Genomic DNA, 21492 nt, shown 5'->3' on the forward strand with positions numbered 1-21492 from the left:
CCGTTTTAAGGCTTCTGGCAATGAAAACGCGCTTGGATAAACTACAGTACATATAGCGGTAACATCGGTATTTGACATTCTAGCACTTCGGGAGACATAGCAGTACAGTATACAGGTTTACCTTTACATTCTTTATTTTTAAGTAATGTATTAAACTGAGTTTGAAATTAAAGTGTTTTGGGGGCATATTTAGGGTTTAAACTATGAAAATAGGCATTTTCTTTTAACCACATACAAAATGCGGGGTTTTTTTTACAATTCACAGGTGCTCTAGGAACGTAACCCCCGCAAACTTTTGGGGGTGCACTGTGTAGTAATACATTTAGTAGTAACACCGTATACACATATGCAGTATTACATCTTATATATATATATACAAACATACGCACTGCTCATAAAATTTAAGGGGTCACTTAAACATCAGATCTCGATGGATAAAATATTCAAGTGGTATAATTCATTGAGAGTAAAATGATGTAACAACTGTCAACGGAAATCAAAATCACCAGCCTATTGAGGGCTGAACGCAACATCACATCACATGAAAGCCAAACACTGAAATCACAGGCTGATCCAACTTCCTTGAATTGGCAACTCTTAATGTGCATTAGTATTGTGTATGGCCCTCACGTGTCTGTATGCACTCCTGACAAAATCTGAGCATGCTCTTAATGAGATGCAGGACAGTGTTCTGGGGTATCTCCTACAATACATGGATCAGGACATCAGCAAGCTCCTGGACAGTCTGTGGTGCTATTTGGCATAGTTGGTTACACCAATGTATAATGTTCCAGAGGTTCTCAATTGAGTTCAGGTCTGGAGAATGTGTGGGCCAATCAATGGCAACAATGCGTTCATCATCCAGGAACAGCCTACAAACTCTGAACACATGAGACCAAGCATTGTCCTGAGCCAGGAGGAACCCAGGGCCAACTGCATCAGTGTAAGGTCTGATAATGGCTCTGAGGATTGCATCCTGCTACCTAACAGTCAGATACTATTGCATAGTACGTGGAGGTCTGTCTGACCCTCCAACATATGCATCCTCAGACTATCACTGACCCACTGCCAAACCAGTCATTCCGGATGATGCTGCAGGTTGCATAATTTTCACCACAGCGTCTTCAGACAGGAGATCATTTTGAAGGGCTATGGCAGTGCTCCTTCTGTTCCTCCTCACACAAAGGAGCAGATACCAGTCCTACACATGGGTTGATGCCCTTCTATAGCCCTTTCCAACTCTCCTCATGTAATGGCCCGTCTCTTAGTATCTCTTCTATGCTCTTGAGACTGTGCAGGGAGACACAGCAAACCTTCTTGTGAAGACACATAAGGATGTGCCATCCTGAAGGAGCTGGGCTACCTGTGCAGCCTTGATCAGCTGCAGGTACCGGCACATACTACCAGTTGTGACAAGGACAATAGCAAAACACAAAACTAGAGAAGAATGAGTCAGAAAGAATAAGGAGAGTGCAACTGTCTGTGGTCACCACCTACAAAACCATTTCCATTTATTTTGAGAGTGGTCCTGCTGTTGCCTCTCGAGTGTACCTGTTGTCAGTTTCATGTGAACCAAAGAAGGTGAAGCTGGTACACAATGATTTCTAACTAGACAGATTGATATCACCTAAGCTAAAATGACTTGGTGTTAAACAGTGATTATTAAGTATTTCCTTATTTTTTTTGAGTTAGATAGATAGATAGATAGATAGATAGATAGATAGATAGATAGATAGATAGATAGATAGATAGATAGATAGATAGATAGATAGATAGATAGATAGATAGATAGATAGATAGATAGATAGATAGATAGATAGATAAAATTCATTATTATATTTGTTTTTAATAAGTTTCTAAAAGGTAACCATTTTCCATTGTGATAATAAAGGCAAGTGTTCCAAGAGACTAGAACATTTTATAACATATATAAACTCAATGTAGTCAGAGCATGGTGGAATGCATGTTTGAATAGTTAAGTGAGCAGAGGATGAGCTGATCACCAAAAGGCTTAAAGATGACACATTTCTTTAATATTTTTAGCAAGATTACATTTTTATTTCCATCATTCCCAGGTAAACAATACCAAAAAAATGAAAAGGGCCTCAGGCAAATGTTTGTACACATTTAGTACTTAATAACACCCTCTTTGGCAAGTACCAAAGCTTGTTAATGCTTTTTATAGCTAGCTAAGAGACTTTCAGTTCTTACTTGGGGTATTTTCACCCATTCGTCCTTGTAAAAGACTTTTAATTCTGCAAGATTCTTCAGCTGATCAATCCACACTCCTGCTTAATAGTTGGAGAGGTGTTCATTTTCTGGAATTCGTCAACCTTTTTCTTAATAATAATTCATTACATTTATATAGCGCTTTTTCTCGGTACTCAAAGCGCTATCCACACAGGGAGGAACTGGGAAGCGAACCCACAATCTTCCACAGTCTCCTTACTGCAAAGCAGCAGCACTACCACTGCGCCACCTGCGCTACCTTTGCACATTGTGGCCACAAACTTCTATTTTGACTTTAGTCCACAAGACTGGTTTTCAAAATGCATCAGGCCTTGTTCAGATGTTTATTTGCAAACTTCGGGTGCTGAATTTTGTGGCTAGGACATAAGAAAAGTTTCCTTCTCCTGACTGTACCATGAAGGTCTGATCTGTTCAGGTGTCACCACACAACAGAACAGCGCAGCACCACTACAGAGTCTGCTAAATCTTCCTGAAGGTCTTTTGCAGTCAGATGGAAGTTTTTATTGGCCTTTCTAGCAATCCAACAAGACAGTTCTTTCAGAAAATTTTCCTGGTCTTCCAGACGTCAACTTGGCCTCCACCACTCTTGTTAACTGACATTTCTCAATAACATTATGAACTGAGGAAACAGCTACCTGAAAACACTTCACTATCTTATTACAGCATTCTAATTTTTTACGAGCATCAATTATTTTATTTTCAGAGTGCTAGGCAGCTGCTTGGAGAAGCCCATGGCTGCAATTGTTGGAGCACGGTTTGAGGAGTCAGAATTTATATATCTTTGCAATTTGCATCACCTGGGGTTTCCTAATGATGACTGAGACCAAGCCATAGCCCAAGCTAATTAAGTCCTGAGACCCTGGTAAAAGTTATCTGAGACCTCAGATATCTTGGGGTACCCAAATGTTTGCATGGTGCTCCTTTCCATTTTTCACTGTACAATTATACAAAATAAAAACAATACAGTAATCTTGCATAAAATGGTGAAAAGAAATGTGTAATCCTTAACTTTATGCCTTTTGGTGATCAGTTCACCTTCTGCTTACTTAACCATTCACAGTAATGACATTTTAAGCAAGGGTGCCCAAAGTTTTGCAAGGCACTGTACCATTCAAAACATTTTCCAAAATAGACATAGCAAGTGTCTTTTCAAACAAGTAGATACAAAATTTCCTATTAAATTGATTTAGACTTGTAAATGTGAGATTAAATGAAACAATTTTATCACAAACAAAACAAATAATGGACACTACCTTGTGAAATTCACTTTTTTTCAAACAGAATAAAAAGGAAAAAAAAGCAGGTAGAAACGTATACCTGAACTATCTCCAGCATCTCTGATTTGCTGATGTATCCATTTCCATCCAAGTCATACATACTAAAGGCCCATTTCAATTTCTGTTCCAATTTTCCTCTAGATGTGACACTCAGAGCAATGATGAATTCTCTAAAATCTATTGTACCATCACCATTTGCATCAAAGGTACGGAAAACATGTTCAGCAAACTTAGATGCATCCCCATAAGGGAAAAAGTTCCCATATATTTTCTTAAATTCTTCCATTGATAAGTGTCCACTGGGGCAATCCCTAAGGAACCCTTTGTACCACTCCTGGATTTCATGCTCTGTGAAGTCTGTGCTTTCTAATAAATCCTGCATCACCTCTGGGCGCAGCTTGCTGTTTTGCTTACCCATTGTGGACTGTTAATAATACCTGCAAATGAAAGAAAAAGTAAATTATTTTCTGCATCACCTTTTATAAAGAACAATCCATTCATACTGCAAATAGAGAACCATCATGCTTTATCACATTAGAATAAATGAGTAACAGGGAATGAGTTCAGTACAGTTTTACTAAAACAAATCAGCTGCTGTCACAAACCATTCACTAGTCTTCATTTAAGTTATTAATAAGCAGATGCTTTTTACTGATTTCAAACACAAAAACCGGTCAAACTTCATCTGAAGATGCTGTAAGGATTAAGCCTTATTATGCAGTCAGAAAGTTTCATTAGTTTTATTACTGGGCAGCAAACATACAAGCCATAAAAACCTGGACACAAAAAATGAACATACACAGGCTTGGTTCGCAATAAAAGTAAAATCCTGTAGTACTTCTTTATACTCCCTGCTCTGCGCTCCAATAAATGCAAGTTATCGCAAATATACTAATAACCCTATTGTGCTTTACTCACTCAGAATATGGAACCAACTTAGAAAGCATTTTAAGATGGAAAATCTTTTATCCGTGGCACCACTGTAAGACAATCACCTCTTTCAACCCTCGCAAATATATCTAGTTTTTAATACCTGAAAAAGTTTTGGGATTAAATTGCTCAGAGATCTTTATATAGACAACATATTTGCATCTTTTTAACAATGCGTTCCAAATTCAACCTCCCAGCTACACATTTCTTTCACTATCTTCAAATTAGAAACTTTTTTCAAACAGAACCTGCCCGATTTTCCTCACCTCGTACCCTCCACCATGCTGGAAAAAATACTGCTCAATTTCGAGGAATTAAACACCATTTCCGCATTATATAAAATCTTATTAGAGTCCCTACCTTTCAAAGACCCAAGAGGACATTGGGAAGAAGATCTCTTAATCAATATATCAGAAAAGGAGTGGAAGGTAGCAAAGCAGAGAATTCACTCGAGCTCCATATGCACAAAGCATAGAATTATTCAAATAAAAATTATATATCGAGCTCATCTGTCTCGCTTAAAACTGTCCAAAATGTTTCCAGGGCAAGATCCAACCTGTGAACGCTGCAACCAAGCTCCTGCCTCACTGGGTCACATGTTTTGGGCTTGCACCAAACTAACATCATTTTGGACCAAATTTTTTAAGTGCCTTTCAGACAGCCTTGGGGTCACAATCCCTCCTAACCCATTAACAGCTGTGTTCGGTGTTCTTCCAGACGAACTTGAAGTGGAGAAAGACAAGCAAACGGTGATTGCATTCACTACACTTTTGGCACGCAGACTTATTTTGTTAGATTGGAAGAATCCTAACTCTCCTCTGATAAGTCAGTGGGAAACCGATGTTTTATATTATTTGAAATTGGAAAAAATCAAATTCTCAGTTAGAGGATCTGTACAGAATTTTTTCAAAACCTGGCAGGATCTAATCAATATTATTTTAGAATAAGAGAAATAACTATTACCGCATTTATTTCCCTTCTCCATTTTTTATTTACCTATATATATTTCTTCCTTTCTTTTGTTTATTGTTGCCTTATTAAAAAGCCCTAAGGAATTCTCTTTTGGCTAAGCTGTCCTTCTCAAGGGTGGGGTTTGATTTGTCTTCAATTCTTTTTTGTTATAAACTAATCTATTTGTATGGAATGATTACAATAAAATTAATAAATAAAATAAAAAAAAAAAAAGAATGTTTCATTAGAATATATTTCTATTTTGATTCAGTGTAACTTCCATGTTTCAGTGGTTATTAGATTGGCCCATTTACTACTTGCGAACATTGTGATGTTTGCTGATTTTGCCAATCAAACAATGAAGTGTTTTAAATTTTCAAATGACAGCGTTATAATGGCAGGAGAAGGAGAAGTAGTTATATATTTTATATATGTGTTAAAAAAAAAAAAAACGAAAGCATAATATTAGATGGACATTGGAATTTCAAAGGCTTGTTTTTGAGTAATAATGACAGTAATACATATTAAATTATTACTAAGAGGTCCCAAACCAGCCAATTAAGGTAAACCCTTAATAATTTCATTAATCTTCTCCCACAATACCATACAACTGAACCAAAACCCCCACCACCCATTTGAATGGGGCATGTGGGCACCACAGCAACTTGTACAACTACAACTGGCTTGCCTGGAGTTTCCCACTACTGTTGACCTCCTCACTGTTTTGAAGGGCAAGTTGAACAACCACTGCAACAACCACATTACAGCCACAGGTACTTGTGTTCAGCTGGAAAAGGTTTTCAGAACCCAGAGTCTTTTGCTGACTTACAGAGCATGTACTATATTGCTGCTATCAACCTTGGTTGATGGACTGGACTAAAGCTCACTGATGCACGTTACTTCTGTGTGAAAGTTAATTAGTATACAGCATTTGTTTCTAAAGACTAAATAAAAGTAAGTAAATACTCGAATATAGGTTAACAATGCTGGGCTTAACACATTACTATAATAGTATTGGCCACAATTGTGGCTAAAGCAAGAACAAACACCAACATAAAAAAAAAAAAATCTAGCGGTACTCGGGAAATGTGACACCCCGTGTAGTGGCAAGGGTGGCAACAGACTATACTCCGGGCATCTTCTAGTTTAGAACTGACTGGAATCAGACTTGAGAGATGTCAGACATGGAGACACGGACACAGAAAGATGGTATTTACAAAAAACAACAATGGTTTTATTTACAGATGCACAAAACACAAAAAGCAATGTTCTGATAAAAAATAGTGAACTCTATTTACAGTGGTTTTTGGCAGTCCCAAAATGAAAAAGAATCAAAAACAAAAATGTATACAGTAGCTTTCCTAAATAAAAAATACAATCAAGATGAGTCTACACAAAACAGTCATTTCAATGACTACTAAAAAAAAAGAAAAAAAAAGAACACACAGTGTATATGCAAGAAAGACAAAAAGTACACCACAAACCCAGACTATATATATACTTCCATCAAAACTAAACGATAACTAGGAGAACTATCTATAAATATTTATATACAAAAAGAAAATATATACAAAACAAAGCACAAGCTACTCTGCTTGGTACACTGCAAGGAACTGCTATACCAAACTCAGCCGACCCACAACTAAGCCCAAGAGACACCCCTAGAAGTTCCCTAATTCTAGGGAACAAAACTCTTAGCCAATCCTGCATCAAACTGTTCATTTTATCCAATAACGCTGACATGATCCACATACATGCTACACTCAACTCCTGCAAGGCCTGTAATAAATAACTCGACAGCCTCACGTGAGCTAGTACAAGCACTAGCACACCCTTAATGTGCCCCAATCGGATAAGCTGATGCATCCTCTGGAGTTACTAAAGCAGCTTACTTGCATAAAGTTTTAACTCTGAATCCCTTTCTGCAAATTAAAGCATGCATGCCTAAACTAAATTAACCCAAACTTAACGCTCCAGGCTTCTTACTCTGTTAGCAGCAGGTGGATATGGAGACGCCCAATTTTTTGACAAGGCACATGAAACATCCATCAGGCCCATCCTGAATGCACACTTACCCTGGCACCAGCATCATATATCACAGTCCTCAAAAGCCAAACTTAAAATCTTCACAGAAGTGCACACCTGCTCTTCGACAGTTTAAAAAGTGCTTTTTCTTTTCTCGGTACAAGTCAGCTTTACACTGATCTTTAAATTGGTAATACCTTGCAGGGGAATTACCATAGGCAACTGTAACAGCAATCACAATCCCAAGTAGCTGCATCCCATAAAAGGGAAGCATCAGCACCACCATCTTGTTGTCAGTCTACACTAGTGGCCAAAAGTTTTGGCAGTGACACAAATGCTGTTTTACAAAATTAGCAGCTTCAGTTTTTGAGGTGGCGATTCACATTGTTTTATATTATTGTGCGTAATTATTATTCATTGCGAAGAACTTTATTAGCATAAAAAATTTACTTCATTCCAAAAACCCATTTTTACTTATTTTGGTCCTGGTACTAAATGATCAGCGAAAAGTGTCCACCAACCGCCAGGACCATCTCTTCCTGAGGAGTCAGCTACAGAATCGTGTTGCCACCAATGCAGAGCTTGCTCAGTATTGGCAACAGGTGGGTGGCTGTGCGTCTGTATGTACAGCGAGGTGAAGATTTCTGAACAATGACATTGTGTCAAGAAGGGCAGCAAAAAGCCACTTCTTTCCCAGAAAAACATCAAAGACAGACAGACAGATATTCTTCAGGAAGCACAATGATTGGACAGCAGAACACTGGTGCAAGGATATTTTTTCGGGGTGAATCCTCCTTCCGACTGTTTCAGACATCTGGAAAATCGATTGTCCAGAGAAGGAAAACGTGAACTCTACCATGAGTCCTGTGTCATGCCAACAGTGAAGCATCCTGAGACAATTCATGTGTGGGGTTACTTCTCATTCAAGGGAGTGTGGCCCACTCACAATTCTGTCCAAAAACACTGCCATAAATAATGGTATCAAAAAGTCCTCCAACAGCAACTTCTCCCAACAATCCAGGTGCAATTTTGTGATGAACTGTGTATTTTCCAGCATGATAAAGCATGGTGTCACAAGGCCAAAGTGATAACAATGTGGCTTGGAGATCATAACATTGAAAGTTTGGACCCATGGCCAGGAATCTTCCCTGATCTTAATCCCACTGTGAACCTTTGGTCAGTTCTCAAAACGTGGGTGGACAAACAGAAGCCAACAAATTGTGATCAACTCCAAGCACTAAAAAGGCAAGAATGGATCACCATCAGTCAGGATTTGGCCCAGAAACTGATATCCAGCATTCCAGAGTGAATTGCAGAAGTAATGAAGAAGGGTCAATACTGTAAATATTGACCCTTTACATAAATGTGATGCATTTGTCAATAAAAGACTTTTAAACTTATGAAATGTTTATAATTGTTCTTCAGCATACCATAGAAAATGGAAAAAAAATCTGAAAATGCTGAAACAGCAAAGTTTCCAAAACACAACATTTGCATCACTACCAAAACCGTTGGTGACTACTGTACTACTGATGGCTAGATGCTGAAGTTTAAACTGTGCAGACTGCTTGGCACAAAAGCACAATCTTATCCCTCACCCCAGTACTTGTACCTTGTAAGGAGTTAGGCTCATTTTCTTGGCTGCTTTTATGGCTCACTGCCCTGACAAAGATCAAGACAAATAATGGCCAGTCGGCTAGTAAGACCGTGAAAGTGTGAGAACATTATACAAAGTAAAACAGCAAGTAGATTGAAGGTAAACTTGTTTTATTTTGTTTAGAGGTGCCCACTGCATGGTAGGCAGTGGTAGGGTACATTTAATATCATCGCATTCAGAAAGAAACCCAGTCGGCACCTTTGAACTCGTTCAGAAATGCACCATCATCATGGTATCAAGTCAGGGTCGTACAATCTGTCTACTTTTTCTCCCTCAGTCTCTTTGGAGATGAAATTATACGAAATTAGACGAAATCTTAAGGCCTTTGCATTTCTGTGGGCATGCACTAGTCAATATAAATTTCTAATTTTCAACATAATCCGTTTACACTTTTTTTTTTTTAAATTTTATTTATTAGTTTTATTGTAATCATTCCATACAAATAGATCAATTTATAACAAAAAAAATTGAAGACAAATCAAACCCCACCCCTGAGAAGGAGAGCTTAGCCAAAGGAGAATTAGAAAGGAAGAATAGAAAGGAAGAAATATATATAGGTAAATAAAAAATGGAGGTGGAAATTAAATGCAGTAATAGTTATTTCTCTTATTCTAAAATAATACTGATTAGATCCTGCCAGGTTTTAAAAAAATTCTGTACAGATCCTCTAACTGAGAATTTGATTTTTTCCAATTTCAAATAATATAAAACATCGGTTTCCCACTGACTTCTCAAAGGAGAGTTAGGATTCTTCCAATTTAACAAAATAAGTCTGCGTGCCAAAAGTGTAGTGAATGCAATCACCGTTTGCTTGTCCTTCTCCACTTCAAATCCATCTGGAAGAACACCGAACACAACTGTTAATGGGTTAGGAGGGATTGTGACCCCAATGCTGTCTGAAAGGCACTTAAAAATTTTGGTCCAAAAAGATGTTAATTTGGTGCATGCCCAAAACGTGACCCAGTGAGGCAGGAGCTTGGTTGCAGCGTTCGCAGGTTGGATCTTGCCCTGGAAACATTTTGGACAGTTTTAAGTGAGACAGATGAGCTCGCTATATAATTTTTAGTTGAATAATTCTATGCTTTACACATATGGAGCTCGAGTGAATTCTCTGCTTTGCTACCTTCCACTCCTTTTCTGATATATTGATTAAGAGATCTTCTCAATGTCCTCTTGGGTCTTTGAAAGGTAGGGACTCTAATAAGATTTTATATAATGCAGAAATGGTGTTTAATTCCTCGAAATTGAACAGTATTTTTTCCAGCATGGTGGAGGGTACGAGGTGAGGAAAATCGGGCAGTTTCTGTTTAACAAAATTTCTAATTTGAAGATAGTGAAAGAAATGTGTAGCTGGGAGATTGGATTTGGAACGTAATTGTTCAAAAGATGCAAATATGTTGTCTATATAAAGATCTCTGAGCATTTTAATCCCAAAACTTTTCCAGGTATTAAAATCTGGATAAGTTTGCGAGGGTTGAAAGAGGTGGTTCTCTTGCAGAGGTGCCACGGATAAAAGATTTTCCATCTTAAAATGCTTTCTAAGTTGGCTCCATATTCCGAGTGAGTAATTTAGCTTGTTCTAGTGAGTATATTCATGTATTATACCCAAATTGGTTAATCGGCACGGAAAGCTAGTTAGCATTGCCATTGGCAGGAAGTTGTCTGTATGTCCGAAGTCACTGTAGCTGCATTTGTCCTAAATTACCAAAGTTCTGCAGTTTTTACTTCACTTCATAGAACAGTTCAGGTAATTGTGTGATGTGTTTTGAAATTTAGTTGGAAAAAAAAAAAAGTTTACACTTTTTTAACAAACTGATTTCAAAATAAAAGAACAGCAGGGATGCTGAAGCACTAATCAATCAGGCACTAGTTTAAAGAAATGATTTGTAATGACAGGTCAGTGCCACTTTAAGTAGCAGAAGAGTTCATATCACCAAAGAAGACCTCTCGCTCAGATGCTCACAAAACCGAGTTAACTGAAGAACAGCATTAAGCCGAGGCCTCCAAATAATAAAACCAGTCAATAAACACTTTGCAGGCTTTAGAATACTAATCAAGTGCTACAGACTGTGTGAATAACACATTGGACATCAGAATGCATCACCAAGCCAGGCAGCTCACATATAATAAGGCAAAATAGATACAGCAGCGGCTGCAAAGCTAAGCACAAAAAACCTTGCCCAATATGGAGCTCTCTCGGTACAACTTGGTTAGGATTTTCTCTGCCTAGATCATCTATGAACTTGGCACAGGTTATTCAATCAGACTCTGTTAAACACATTTGCTCATACAGTTTGATAGCCCAATTCTGTTGACAACATAAGGATTTTTCAGCGAAATATAAGGTAGATATTCATGTATATTGTGAGTGCAATGTCTTGCATTTTGCAAATTCGATAATGTAATATTTTTAAATTGATGCGCTATGTTCTGTAATTATTAACAGTCCACAACGGTAACTATACCCACCAATATTAAAGAGTTAAGGTAAATGATAAATTCATTTAAGTGCTTGCTTAATTTCAACATATTAGTTTCTCATAGCTACTTAGATTATGGTATAGTCTTTTATCCCTTGTAAGTTAACATGAAAAAGAACTTTCTTAGCTATATCTGTAAAACTGATTGTTAAATTAAGTCTGTTAGGAAATCGTCTCACTGCTAGTATGGACTGTTAGATTAATTTATAAATAGAGCATTAGCATACCACTTTCTGTTTTGATATGAACATTTGAAAGTACAACTGTATAACCAAACTGAGAGAAATATGAAACAAGATAAGCAAGCCTTAAACAGAACTTTCCTTAATCAAGAACTTTTCCTTTCAATATAATATCAATTTTTCTCTATTTTTGTGTGAACTGTTTTGCTTTGAATTTTACTAAAACCTTTAAAGATATTTGGATTATGGATTCATTTCAAAACACATCACACAATTACCTGAACTGTTCTATGAAGTGAAGTAAAAACTGCAGAACTTTGGTAATTTAGGACAAATGCAGCTACAGTGACTTTGGACATACAGACAACTTCCTGCCATTGGCAATGCTAACTAGCTTTCCGTGCCGATTAACCAATTTGGGTATACTATATGAATATACTCACTAGAAGGGCACCTAGCAATCACAAAAAAAAATCACCTCTTTGGTTCTTGATAAAAAGTATGAATACTATGTAAATTGTACACAAAAGTGTATTTTTTCCTCATTAAAAAATAATTAATGGACAACCCTAATTGTCTGTTTGGAGGGGCACGGTGCCCCGAGGCCTGCTCACAGTGACAGATCTGACTTGTAGATAAAAGATCAAAGTAGTGGGAAAGAAAAATAAAGGTTTCAAAGGGGTCTAGCTCTAAGTTTTACTAATAAAGAAAACAAGCTAAATATTCAAAATTATGAAAAGGCCGATGACGGAAGTGAACTGCAAAAACAGATCTGCAAAATACTGCAGCTGTGCATAGCTTAGTGAGCGTAAAATTAAACAACCGCTACTTTAAAATCTAATGTCTGCTTTTGCCTTTGAATAAGACCTTCATTCGATCTAACAGCCCTATTGGCTAGAAAATCTGCTTAACGTATATCCTAAATTGCAGCCGTGGTTATTTGCTAATCACATTGCATCAAATCGCCTGAAATTAATTTATCATTCAGCCCTACTGAAAGGGTGTCTCTCACCTGTGTCTCAAGTACCTTTCCAAATATTTCTTCCATTTTTTTCCCCCCTTACAAAATCTTGTCTTCTTAGGGAGTGAAGGCTGTGGGGCTATCAAAAAACAGGCGTGTCAAAACCCACTGGGGCATTCCTAGTATGATACTGGGCTATACAAGAAATAAATTGTTGTTGTGGGAAAAGTTGAGAGACTGGGGTAAGGGATAAGATTAGACTTTTCCTCCAAACAGTCTCTGCGGTTTAAACTTTAAGCATTTAACCATCAGTAGTAGACTGAAAACAAAACAGTGATATTGAGACTTCACTTTCATATAGGGTACAGCTGCTTTGGATTTTGATGGCTCTTATCTTTAGACAATAGCTGACTGAGTACCGCTAAGAATTTTTTTTTCTTTTTGTGTTGGTGTTGCTTCTTATTTCAGCCACCTTTGCGACCATTATGATTACAGTAAAGTATGAGAAAGCAAGCAAAAACGTACATGTAAGACCTAAGTTCATTTGTTAAACTAAGTTTGAATATATTCAAATATTTATTTATTTTTAATTTGAATCTTCAACCCATAATTTTTGACTAAATTGACAGCCCTAGTATACCATGTTAACTTTTCAACGCTGAGCAAACTGACTGGCAATTTCCTGTGCATTCCAGCCAGGAGTTTACCATCAGAGAGACTGTTTAGTTCTATGGCACAATGTAGTCATGTGTCAGCATTCAGGTCTAAAACCAGAAAATGCTGACCTGATAACCACAGTTGCTGCTACAGTGGTGTGAAAAACTATTTGCCCTCTTCCTGATTTCTTATTCTTTTGCATGTTTGTCACACAAAATGTTTCTGATCATCAAACACATTTAACCATTAGTCAAATATAACACAAGTAAACACAAAATGCAGTTTGTAAATGGTGGTTTTTATTATTTAGGGAGAAAAAAAAATCCAAACCTACATGGCCCTGTGTGAAAAAGTAATTGCCCCCTGAACCTAATAACTGGTTGGGCCACCCTTAGCAGCAATAACTGCAATCAAGCGTTTGCAATAACTTGCAATGAGTCTGTTACAGCGCTCTGGAGGAATTTTGGCCCACTCATCTTTGCAAAATTGTTGTAATTCAGCTTTATTTGAGGGTTTTCTAGCATGAACCGCCTTTTTAAGGTCATGCCATAGCATCTCAATTGGATTCAGGTCAGGACTTTGACTAGGCCACTCCAAAGTCTTCATTTTGTTTTTCTTCAGCCATTCAGAGGTGGATTTTCTGGTGTGTTTTGGGTCATTGTCCTGTTGCAGCACCCAAGATCGCTTCAGTTTGAGTTGACGAACAGATGGCCGGATATTCTCCTTCAGGATTTTTTGGTAGACAGTAGAATTCATGGTTCCATCTATCACAGCAAGCCTTCCAGGTCCTGAAGCAGCAAAACAACCCCAGACCATCACACTACCACCACCATATTTTACTGTTGGTATGATGTTCTTTTTCTGAAATGCTGTGTTCCTTTTACGCCAGATGTAACGGGACATTTGCCTTCCAAAAAGTTCAACTTTTGTCTCATCAGTCCAAAAGGTATTTTCCCAAAAGTCTTGGCAATCATTGAGATGTTTCTTAGCAAAATTGAGACGAGCCCTAATGTTCTTTTTGCTTAACAGTGGTTTGCGTCTTGGAAATCTGCCATGCAGGCCGTTTTTGCCCAGTCTCTTTCTTATGGTGGAGTCGTGAACACTGACCTTAATTGAGGCAAGTGAGGCCTGCAGTTCTTTAGACGTTGTCCTGGGGTCTTTTGTGACCTCTCGGATGAGTCGTCTCTGCACTCTTGGGGTAATTTTGGTCGGCCGGCCACTCCTGGGAAGGTTCACCACTGTTCCATGTTTTTGCCATTTGTGGATAATGGCTCTCACTGTGGTTCGCTGCAGTCCCAAAGCTTTAGAAATGGCTTTATAACCTTTACCAGACTGATAGATCTCAATTACTCATTTGTTCCTGAATTTCTTTGGATCTTGGCATGATGTCTAGCTTTTGAGGTGCTTTTGGTCTACTTCTCTGTGTCAGGCAGCTCCTATTTAAGTGATTTCTTGATTGAAACAGGTGTGGCAGTAATCAGGCCTGGGGGTGGCTACGGAAATTGAACTCAGGTGTGATACACCACAGTTAGGTTATTTTTTAACAAGGGGGCAATTACTTTTTCACACAGGGCCATGTAGGTTTGGATTTTTTTTCTCCCTAAATAATAAAAACCATCATTTAAAAACTGCATTTTGTGTTTACTTGTGTTATATTTGACTAATGGTTAAATGTGTTTGATGATCAGAAACATTTTGTGTGACAAACATGCAAAAGAATAAGAAATCAGGAAGGGGGCAAATAGTTTTTCACACCACTGTATGTTTGATGCCGGGTCAGAACTATTTGTTGTACCGACAATCAAAGATATGATGCCCTGTGAAAGTGTTTAATTGATATTTGGACTTCACTCTTCATACATTATACACTTCATGTTAGCATTTTGTAAATTATTAGTATAACATGAAAAAATGCATGTTTTAGTTATGTGTTCAACATTTCTTGCCTTGTATTTCTTCTCATTCTACATTTACACAGATAGTTGTAGACATGGAACACACATGAAATGTATATATTCCAAATAACAATGTATTACAGGGTGGCCCACAAAAAAGTGGCCCGCCTCCACCGAGATAACTGCATTACGTGGTGAAGAGAAAAATGATCAAATTTGGTACTCACATTTACAGAAGATGCTGAAAGTGATCTCCTTGTGTGTCAATACATCTCTGTGCCCGTTTCAGCATGTTCATGTACACTCTTTGCAATGTCATGAGATCGATTGGAGGTAGACCACTTTTTCGTGGGCCACCCTGTATTTACCCTATACAATTCCAGACACCAAACTCCCAGATGGAGAGACATCAGCTATGAGAATTTTGCATCTGACTTGACTTCAGCTGCCTTGGTGGGGAGTGGGATAGCAGGTTGCTTGCTGCTTGTGCTGATTGACACATTTGCAAAACAAAAATGCTGATGATGATATTTTTGTAACCTTCTGGGATTCTAGTGTTAAACACTTCAATGATACCACCTTTTAGCCTTCTTTTGCTTAAACTGAAAAGATTCAGCTCTATTAATCTTTCCTCATAACTCATCCCCTCCAATTCTGGAATACTTCTTACCTATTCTTTTTATCCGAACAATTGTGTCAACATAATGATAAGTCAAGTTGTCTTTTCGCCCAGTTGCCACCGAACCATGCCCCACACACTCATTTTGTACCTAGCATCCTAACATCCTGTTGTTATCAGACATGAACTTTACAGAGTTAATTTCCAAACAAACTGATCATTTTTTGAGACTAATGAATCCCCATAGGTTTCCATAGGAGTACTTTGGGACACTCTGAAGGCGTTTTTCAGATGACAGATTATTTCCTATTAAAATACACTGAAGCCCATGAAGGCGTCAGAGTTAATCAGTAAGATTCCCTTAGTGCTGAGGAACTGGACAAACCTCTGACACTTTCAGAATTACTGAATGTTATAAACTCACTCCAAAGTGGGAAGGAAAGCAGTGGGCCCAAATGGCTATAAAAAAATGTAAAAAAAAAAAAACAAATTATTATTAGCAATGTTTATAGAAGCTAGAGACAACAAAATTCTACCTCAAACTTTCTGCCAAGCATTAATTGCTGTTTTTCCAAAGAAAAATGAGAATAATTTGCATAACACAGACCAATTTTATTTCTGAATAATTATGCTAACATACTCTCTCCAAAGTTTTAGCTAGAAAGACTGAGAAACTATTTCCTTCTATAATATCACAAGAACAAATCTGATTTATCAAACCTTAAGCTTCAAACCTTTGCAGTCTGTTTAATGTAATTTTTCACACATTAACTCAAATACACCAGAGACCCTATCATCTTGGGACACAGAAAAAGCCTTTGACAGAGTCAAATGGGACTACCCATTCATTACAATGTATAAGTTTGGGTTTGGCTCAAATATATACTGTATATATGCCTGGATAAATTTACTTTATACCAGTCCAGCAGCCTCAGTCTATATCAACATGATCTCAAACTACTTCAGACTAGAACGTTGTGCTCGAAATGGGTGCCCTCTTTTTACCATTGGTTTTTGCAATCACTAATGAGTTATTGGCCATTCATTTTTAAAATACATTAGAGATTAAAGGGGATTATTAGAGAAGGGCTCGAACATACCATCTCACTATACCCTGATGATACAGTACTGTATATATCAGACCTGCAAACATCTTTACCATTACTCCTTAATGCACTAACAGAATTTCAAATCTGGACCCAAAATCAATTTGAAAGAAAATGTGCTTTTTTCAGTGAGCTCTCTAGAGCACCATAGTAGACTGGACATCTGTCTGTTCATTTTATCAGAACGGTTTATATATCAAGAGGTAAACATCACAAGTAAATATAAGGTCTTTCTCAACACTTTTTCTATAATATCAGCCTGGAAAACAATCAAAAAAAGATGTGAACAGATGGTCTACCCTCCATCTCACATTAGCAGGGAAAATCAATACTGCCAAAACAGACAACCTAAGCTGCTTTTTCTATTTAAGAGCATTGCTATATACATTAACAAAACCCAGCCACAGGCAATGCACAAACCAGTGTGTTTCTTTGTGCCGGCCCTAAGCCCGGATAAATGGGGAGGGTTACGTCAGGAAGGGTATCTGGTGTAAAATTTTGCCAGTTCAACATGACAGCAATACAGATTTCCATACCGGATTGGTCGAGTCCTGGGATAACAACAACGGCCAACAGTACTTATGTGGAGACGTGGCCAGAGGAAAGAGGAAAGGAAGAAGGTAAAGAGAGTGGAACTGAGGGTAGGAACATTGAATGTTACAAGTATGACTAGTAAGGGGAGACAGTTAGCTGATGTGATGGAGAGAAAGAAGGTTGATATACTGTGTGTGCAAGATACTAAATGAAAGGGAAGTAAGGCTAGGTGGATTCAAATTGTTCTATCATGGTGTGGATGGGAGGAGAAATGGGGTAGGAGTTATTCTGAAGGAACAGTATGTCAAGAGCATATTGGAAGTGAAAAGAGAGTCAGAGAGAGCAATGATTATGAAGCTGGAAATTGGAGGTGTGATTGTGAATGTTGTTAGTGCATATGCTCCGCATGTTGGGTGTGCAATGGATGAGAAAGAACATTTCTTAAGTGAGTTGGATGAAGTGATGAACAGTGTACTTCAAAGTGGTGATTGGAGCGGATTTCAATGGACATGTTAGTGAAGGGAACAGAAGAGATAACGAGGTGATGGGTAGGTATGGTGTCAAGGAGAAGAATGAAGAAGGTCAGATGAGAGTGGATTTTATGAAAAGGATGGGCATGGCTGTGGTGAATAAGCATTTTAAGAAGGAGGAACATATGGTGGCATACAAGAGTGGAGGAAGATGCACACAGGTAGATTAGATCCTATGCAGAAGAGTGGTGGCAGGGGAAAGTGTAGTTAGAAAGCATAGGATGGTGGCCTGTAGGATGACGTTGGAGATCAAGAAGAGGAGGAGAGTGAGGGCAGAGTCAAGTATCAAATGGTGGAAGTCGGAAAAGGAAGACTGCAAGGTTGAGTTTACGGAGGAGGGAAGACAGACACTGGGTGGTAGTGAAGAGTTGCCAGACAGCTGGGCAACTACAGCAGAAGTAGTAAAGGTGACAGCAAGAAGGGTGCTTGGAGTGACATCTGGACAGAGGAAGGAGGAAAAGGAAAAATGGTGGTGGATGGCGAAGTCGGATAGTCAGAGAGATGCAGAAAATAGACAAGAGTACAAGAAGATAAGGCGCAAGGTGAAGAGAGAGGTGGCGAAAGCTAAAGAAAAAGTGTATGATGAGTTGTATAAGAGGTTGGACACTAAGGAGGGAGAAAAAAAAACCTGTACCGACTAGCTAGACAAAGGGACCAAGCTAGGAAAGATGTGCAGCAGGTTAGGGTCATAAAGGATAAAGATGGAAAATGCTCACAAGTGAGGAGGGTGTGTTGAGGAGATGGAAAGAGTACTTTGAGAGGCTGATGAATGAAGAGAATGAGAGAAAGAGTAGGTTGGATGATGTGGAGATAGTGAATCAGGAAATGCAAAGGATTAGCAAGGAGGAAGTAAGGACAGCTATGAAGAGGATGAAGAATGGAAAGGACATTGGTCCAAATGACATACCTGTGGAAACATGGAGGTGTTTAGGAGAGATGGCAGTGGATTTTTTAACTAGATTGTTTAATGTAATTTTGGAAAGTGAGAAGATGCCTGAGGAGTGGAGCTGATTTTTAAGTATAAGGGGAATGTGCAGAGCTGTAGTAACTACAGGGGGATAAAACTGATGAGCCACAGCATGAAATTATGGGAAAGAGTAGTGGAAGCTAGGTTAAGAAGTGAGGTGATGACTAGTGAGCAGCAGTATGGTTTCATGCCAAGAAAGACCACCACAGATGTGATGCTTTCTCTGAGGCTGTTGATGGAGAAGTATAGAGAAGGCCAGGAGTTGCACTGTGTCTTTGTGGACCCGGAGAAGGCCTATGACAGGGTGCCTCAAGAGGAGTTGTGGTATTGTATGAGGAAGCCGACAGTGGCAGGCAAGTATGTAAGAGTTGTACAGGATATGTACAAGGGAAATGTGACAGTGGTGAGGTCACCTGTAGGAGTGAAAGATGCATTCAACGTGGAGGTGGAATTACATCAGGGATCGGCTCTTATTTGCAATGGTGATGGACAGGTCGACAGGTGAGATTAGACAGGAGTCCCCTTGGACTATGATGTTTGTTGATGACATTGTGATCTGTAGTGAGGGTAGGAAGCAGATTCAGGAGACCCTGGAAAGGTGAAGATATGCTCTAGAGAGGAGAGGAATGAAGGTCAGTAGGAACAAGACAGAATACATGTGTGTAAATGAGAGGGGGGTCAGTGGAATGGTGAGGATGCAGGGAGTAGAGTTGGTGAAGGTGGAGGAGTTTAAATATTTGGGATCAACAGTACAGTAGGGCTGGGCCATATTATACCTTTCACGGTAATACCGGTACAATGTTAGGCAATGATAAGAAAATGAAATATCGCGATAGAATATGGGTAAAACGTGCATGCGCAGTGCCTTTGTTTTCATACGCACATGGCGGAAAAAGCATGGCGGCGACGGAGAATGACAAGGGCGAAAGCGGATCGTTGAATGAAACAGATGAACCAGAATTGGTTTGTAAAAATGGTGCAACTTCAGTGATGTGGAACTGGTTTGGTTTTCGCCCGTCAGATACCCAACAAAGCACAATTTCTTGTAGAACATGCAAGCGGGCCGTCGTGGCGAAGGAAGGAAACACCACAAACCTATTTCATCATTTGAAGCAGAAGCACATGTTGGAGTACAACAAAGCTGTTAAAGCACGTGAAGAGGCGTCTGCTTCAACTAGCATGGTGGTGAGACCAAAGAAGCTGACTCAACAAACAATCGGCGTAGCTTTAAATAGCTGCACGCCTTATGACAAAAGTAGCAAACGTTGGGGGGAACTAACTAATGCAGTGACGCATTGTTTAGCCAGGAATATGATGCCCATTCAGAGTGTGGAAAGAGAAGGTTTCACAAAGATGCTTAAAAAGTTCAATCCACGCTACAAGCTGCCCACCAAGAAATACTTCTCTAAAGTCGCCTTGCCTGCTTTATATGAAGAGGTCCGTACTGAGGTGTCAAATGCATTATCTTCGGTGGAGTTTTTTGCGTCCACCACGGACATGTGGTCAACCCGAACATCAGACCCCTACATGAGCCTCACAATACACTACATGGACAAAGACTGGAAGCTACAAAACAAGTGCCCTGAAACAAGTTTTTTCCCCCGAGGACCATACAGGGGAAAATATAGCCAAAGGCTTAAAAGAGTTCCTCAGCTTGTGGAATCTTCAGGAGGAAAAACAAGTGTGTGTGACGACCGACAACGGGGCCAACGTTGTGAAAGCCGTCGCACTCAATAACTGGACCAGACTTTCATGCTTCGGACATCGCCTGCACATTGCAATAGGTAAGTTAATTATAACGTCAGATTAAGCATTTCTTGCATTAGTTTATATGATGGTAATAAAACTGTTTTAATTAATCTTTAGTTGTCTTTAAAAATGAACAGGCAGGCTGGATGTGGGCAATTGTGCTGCAAGATATATACAGTAATCCCTCGCTATATCGCGCTTCGCCTTTCGCGGCTTCACTCCATCGCGGATTTTATATGTAAGCATATTTAAATATATATCGCGGATTTTTTGCTGGTTCGAGGATTTCTGCGAGGCTGGATGTGGGCAATTGTGCTGCAAGATATATACAGTAATCCCTCGCTATATCGCGCTTCGCCTTTCGCGGCTTCACTCCATCACGGATTTTATATGTAAGCATATTTAAATATATATCGCGGATTTTTTGCTGGTTCGCGGATTTCTGCGGACAATGGATCTTTTAATTTCTGGTACATGCTTCCTCAGGTGGTTTGCCCAGTTGATTTCATACAAGGGACGCTATTGGCAGATGGCTGAGAAGCTACCCAACTTACTTTTCTCCCTCTCTCTCTTGCGCTGAGTTTCTCTGATCCTGACGTAGGGGGATTGAGCAGGGGGGCTGTTCGCAAACCTAGACGATATGGACGCTCGTCTAAAAATGCTGAAAGATTATCTTCAAGTTGCTACCTTCTGTGCAAGCTGCATTCTGAAGCGACATGCTG

The 21492-nt window shown here is 38.9% G+C and overlaps 1 protein-coding gene across 2 annotated transcripts in view; it reads right to left on the minus strand.

The window, feature by feature from the left end:
* Positions 1–21492, minus strand: part of LOC114663729 (neurocalcin-delta) — a 140197-nt gene that overhangs the window by 88497 nt on the left and 30208 nt on the right. For both annotated transcript variants that reach the window (XR_007936555.1, XM_028817650.2), the window contains exon 2: positions 3568–3964. Coding sequence is in view for 1 of the 2 variants with exons in the window: in XM_028817650.2 (XP_028673483.1) it covers positions 3568–3945 (378 nt within the window). In the remaining variant the exon portion in view is untranslated. The remainder of the gene's footprint in view (positions 1–3567; positions 3965–21492) is intronic.

Source organism: Erpetoichthys calabaricus, chromosome 13, assembly GCF_900747795.2.
Source record: "Erpetoichthys calabaricus chromosome 13, fErpCal1.3, whole genome shotgun sequence".
NCBI lineage: Eukaryota > Metazoa > Chordata > Cladistia > Polypteriformes > Polypteridae > Erpetoichthys > Erpetoichthys calabaricus.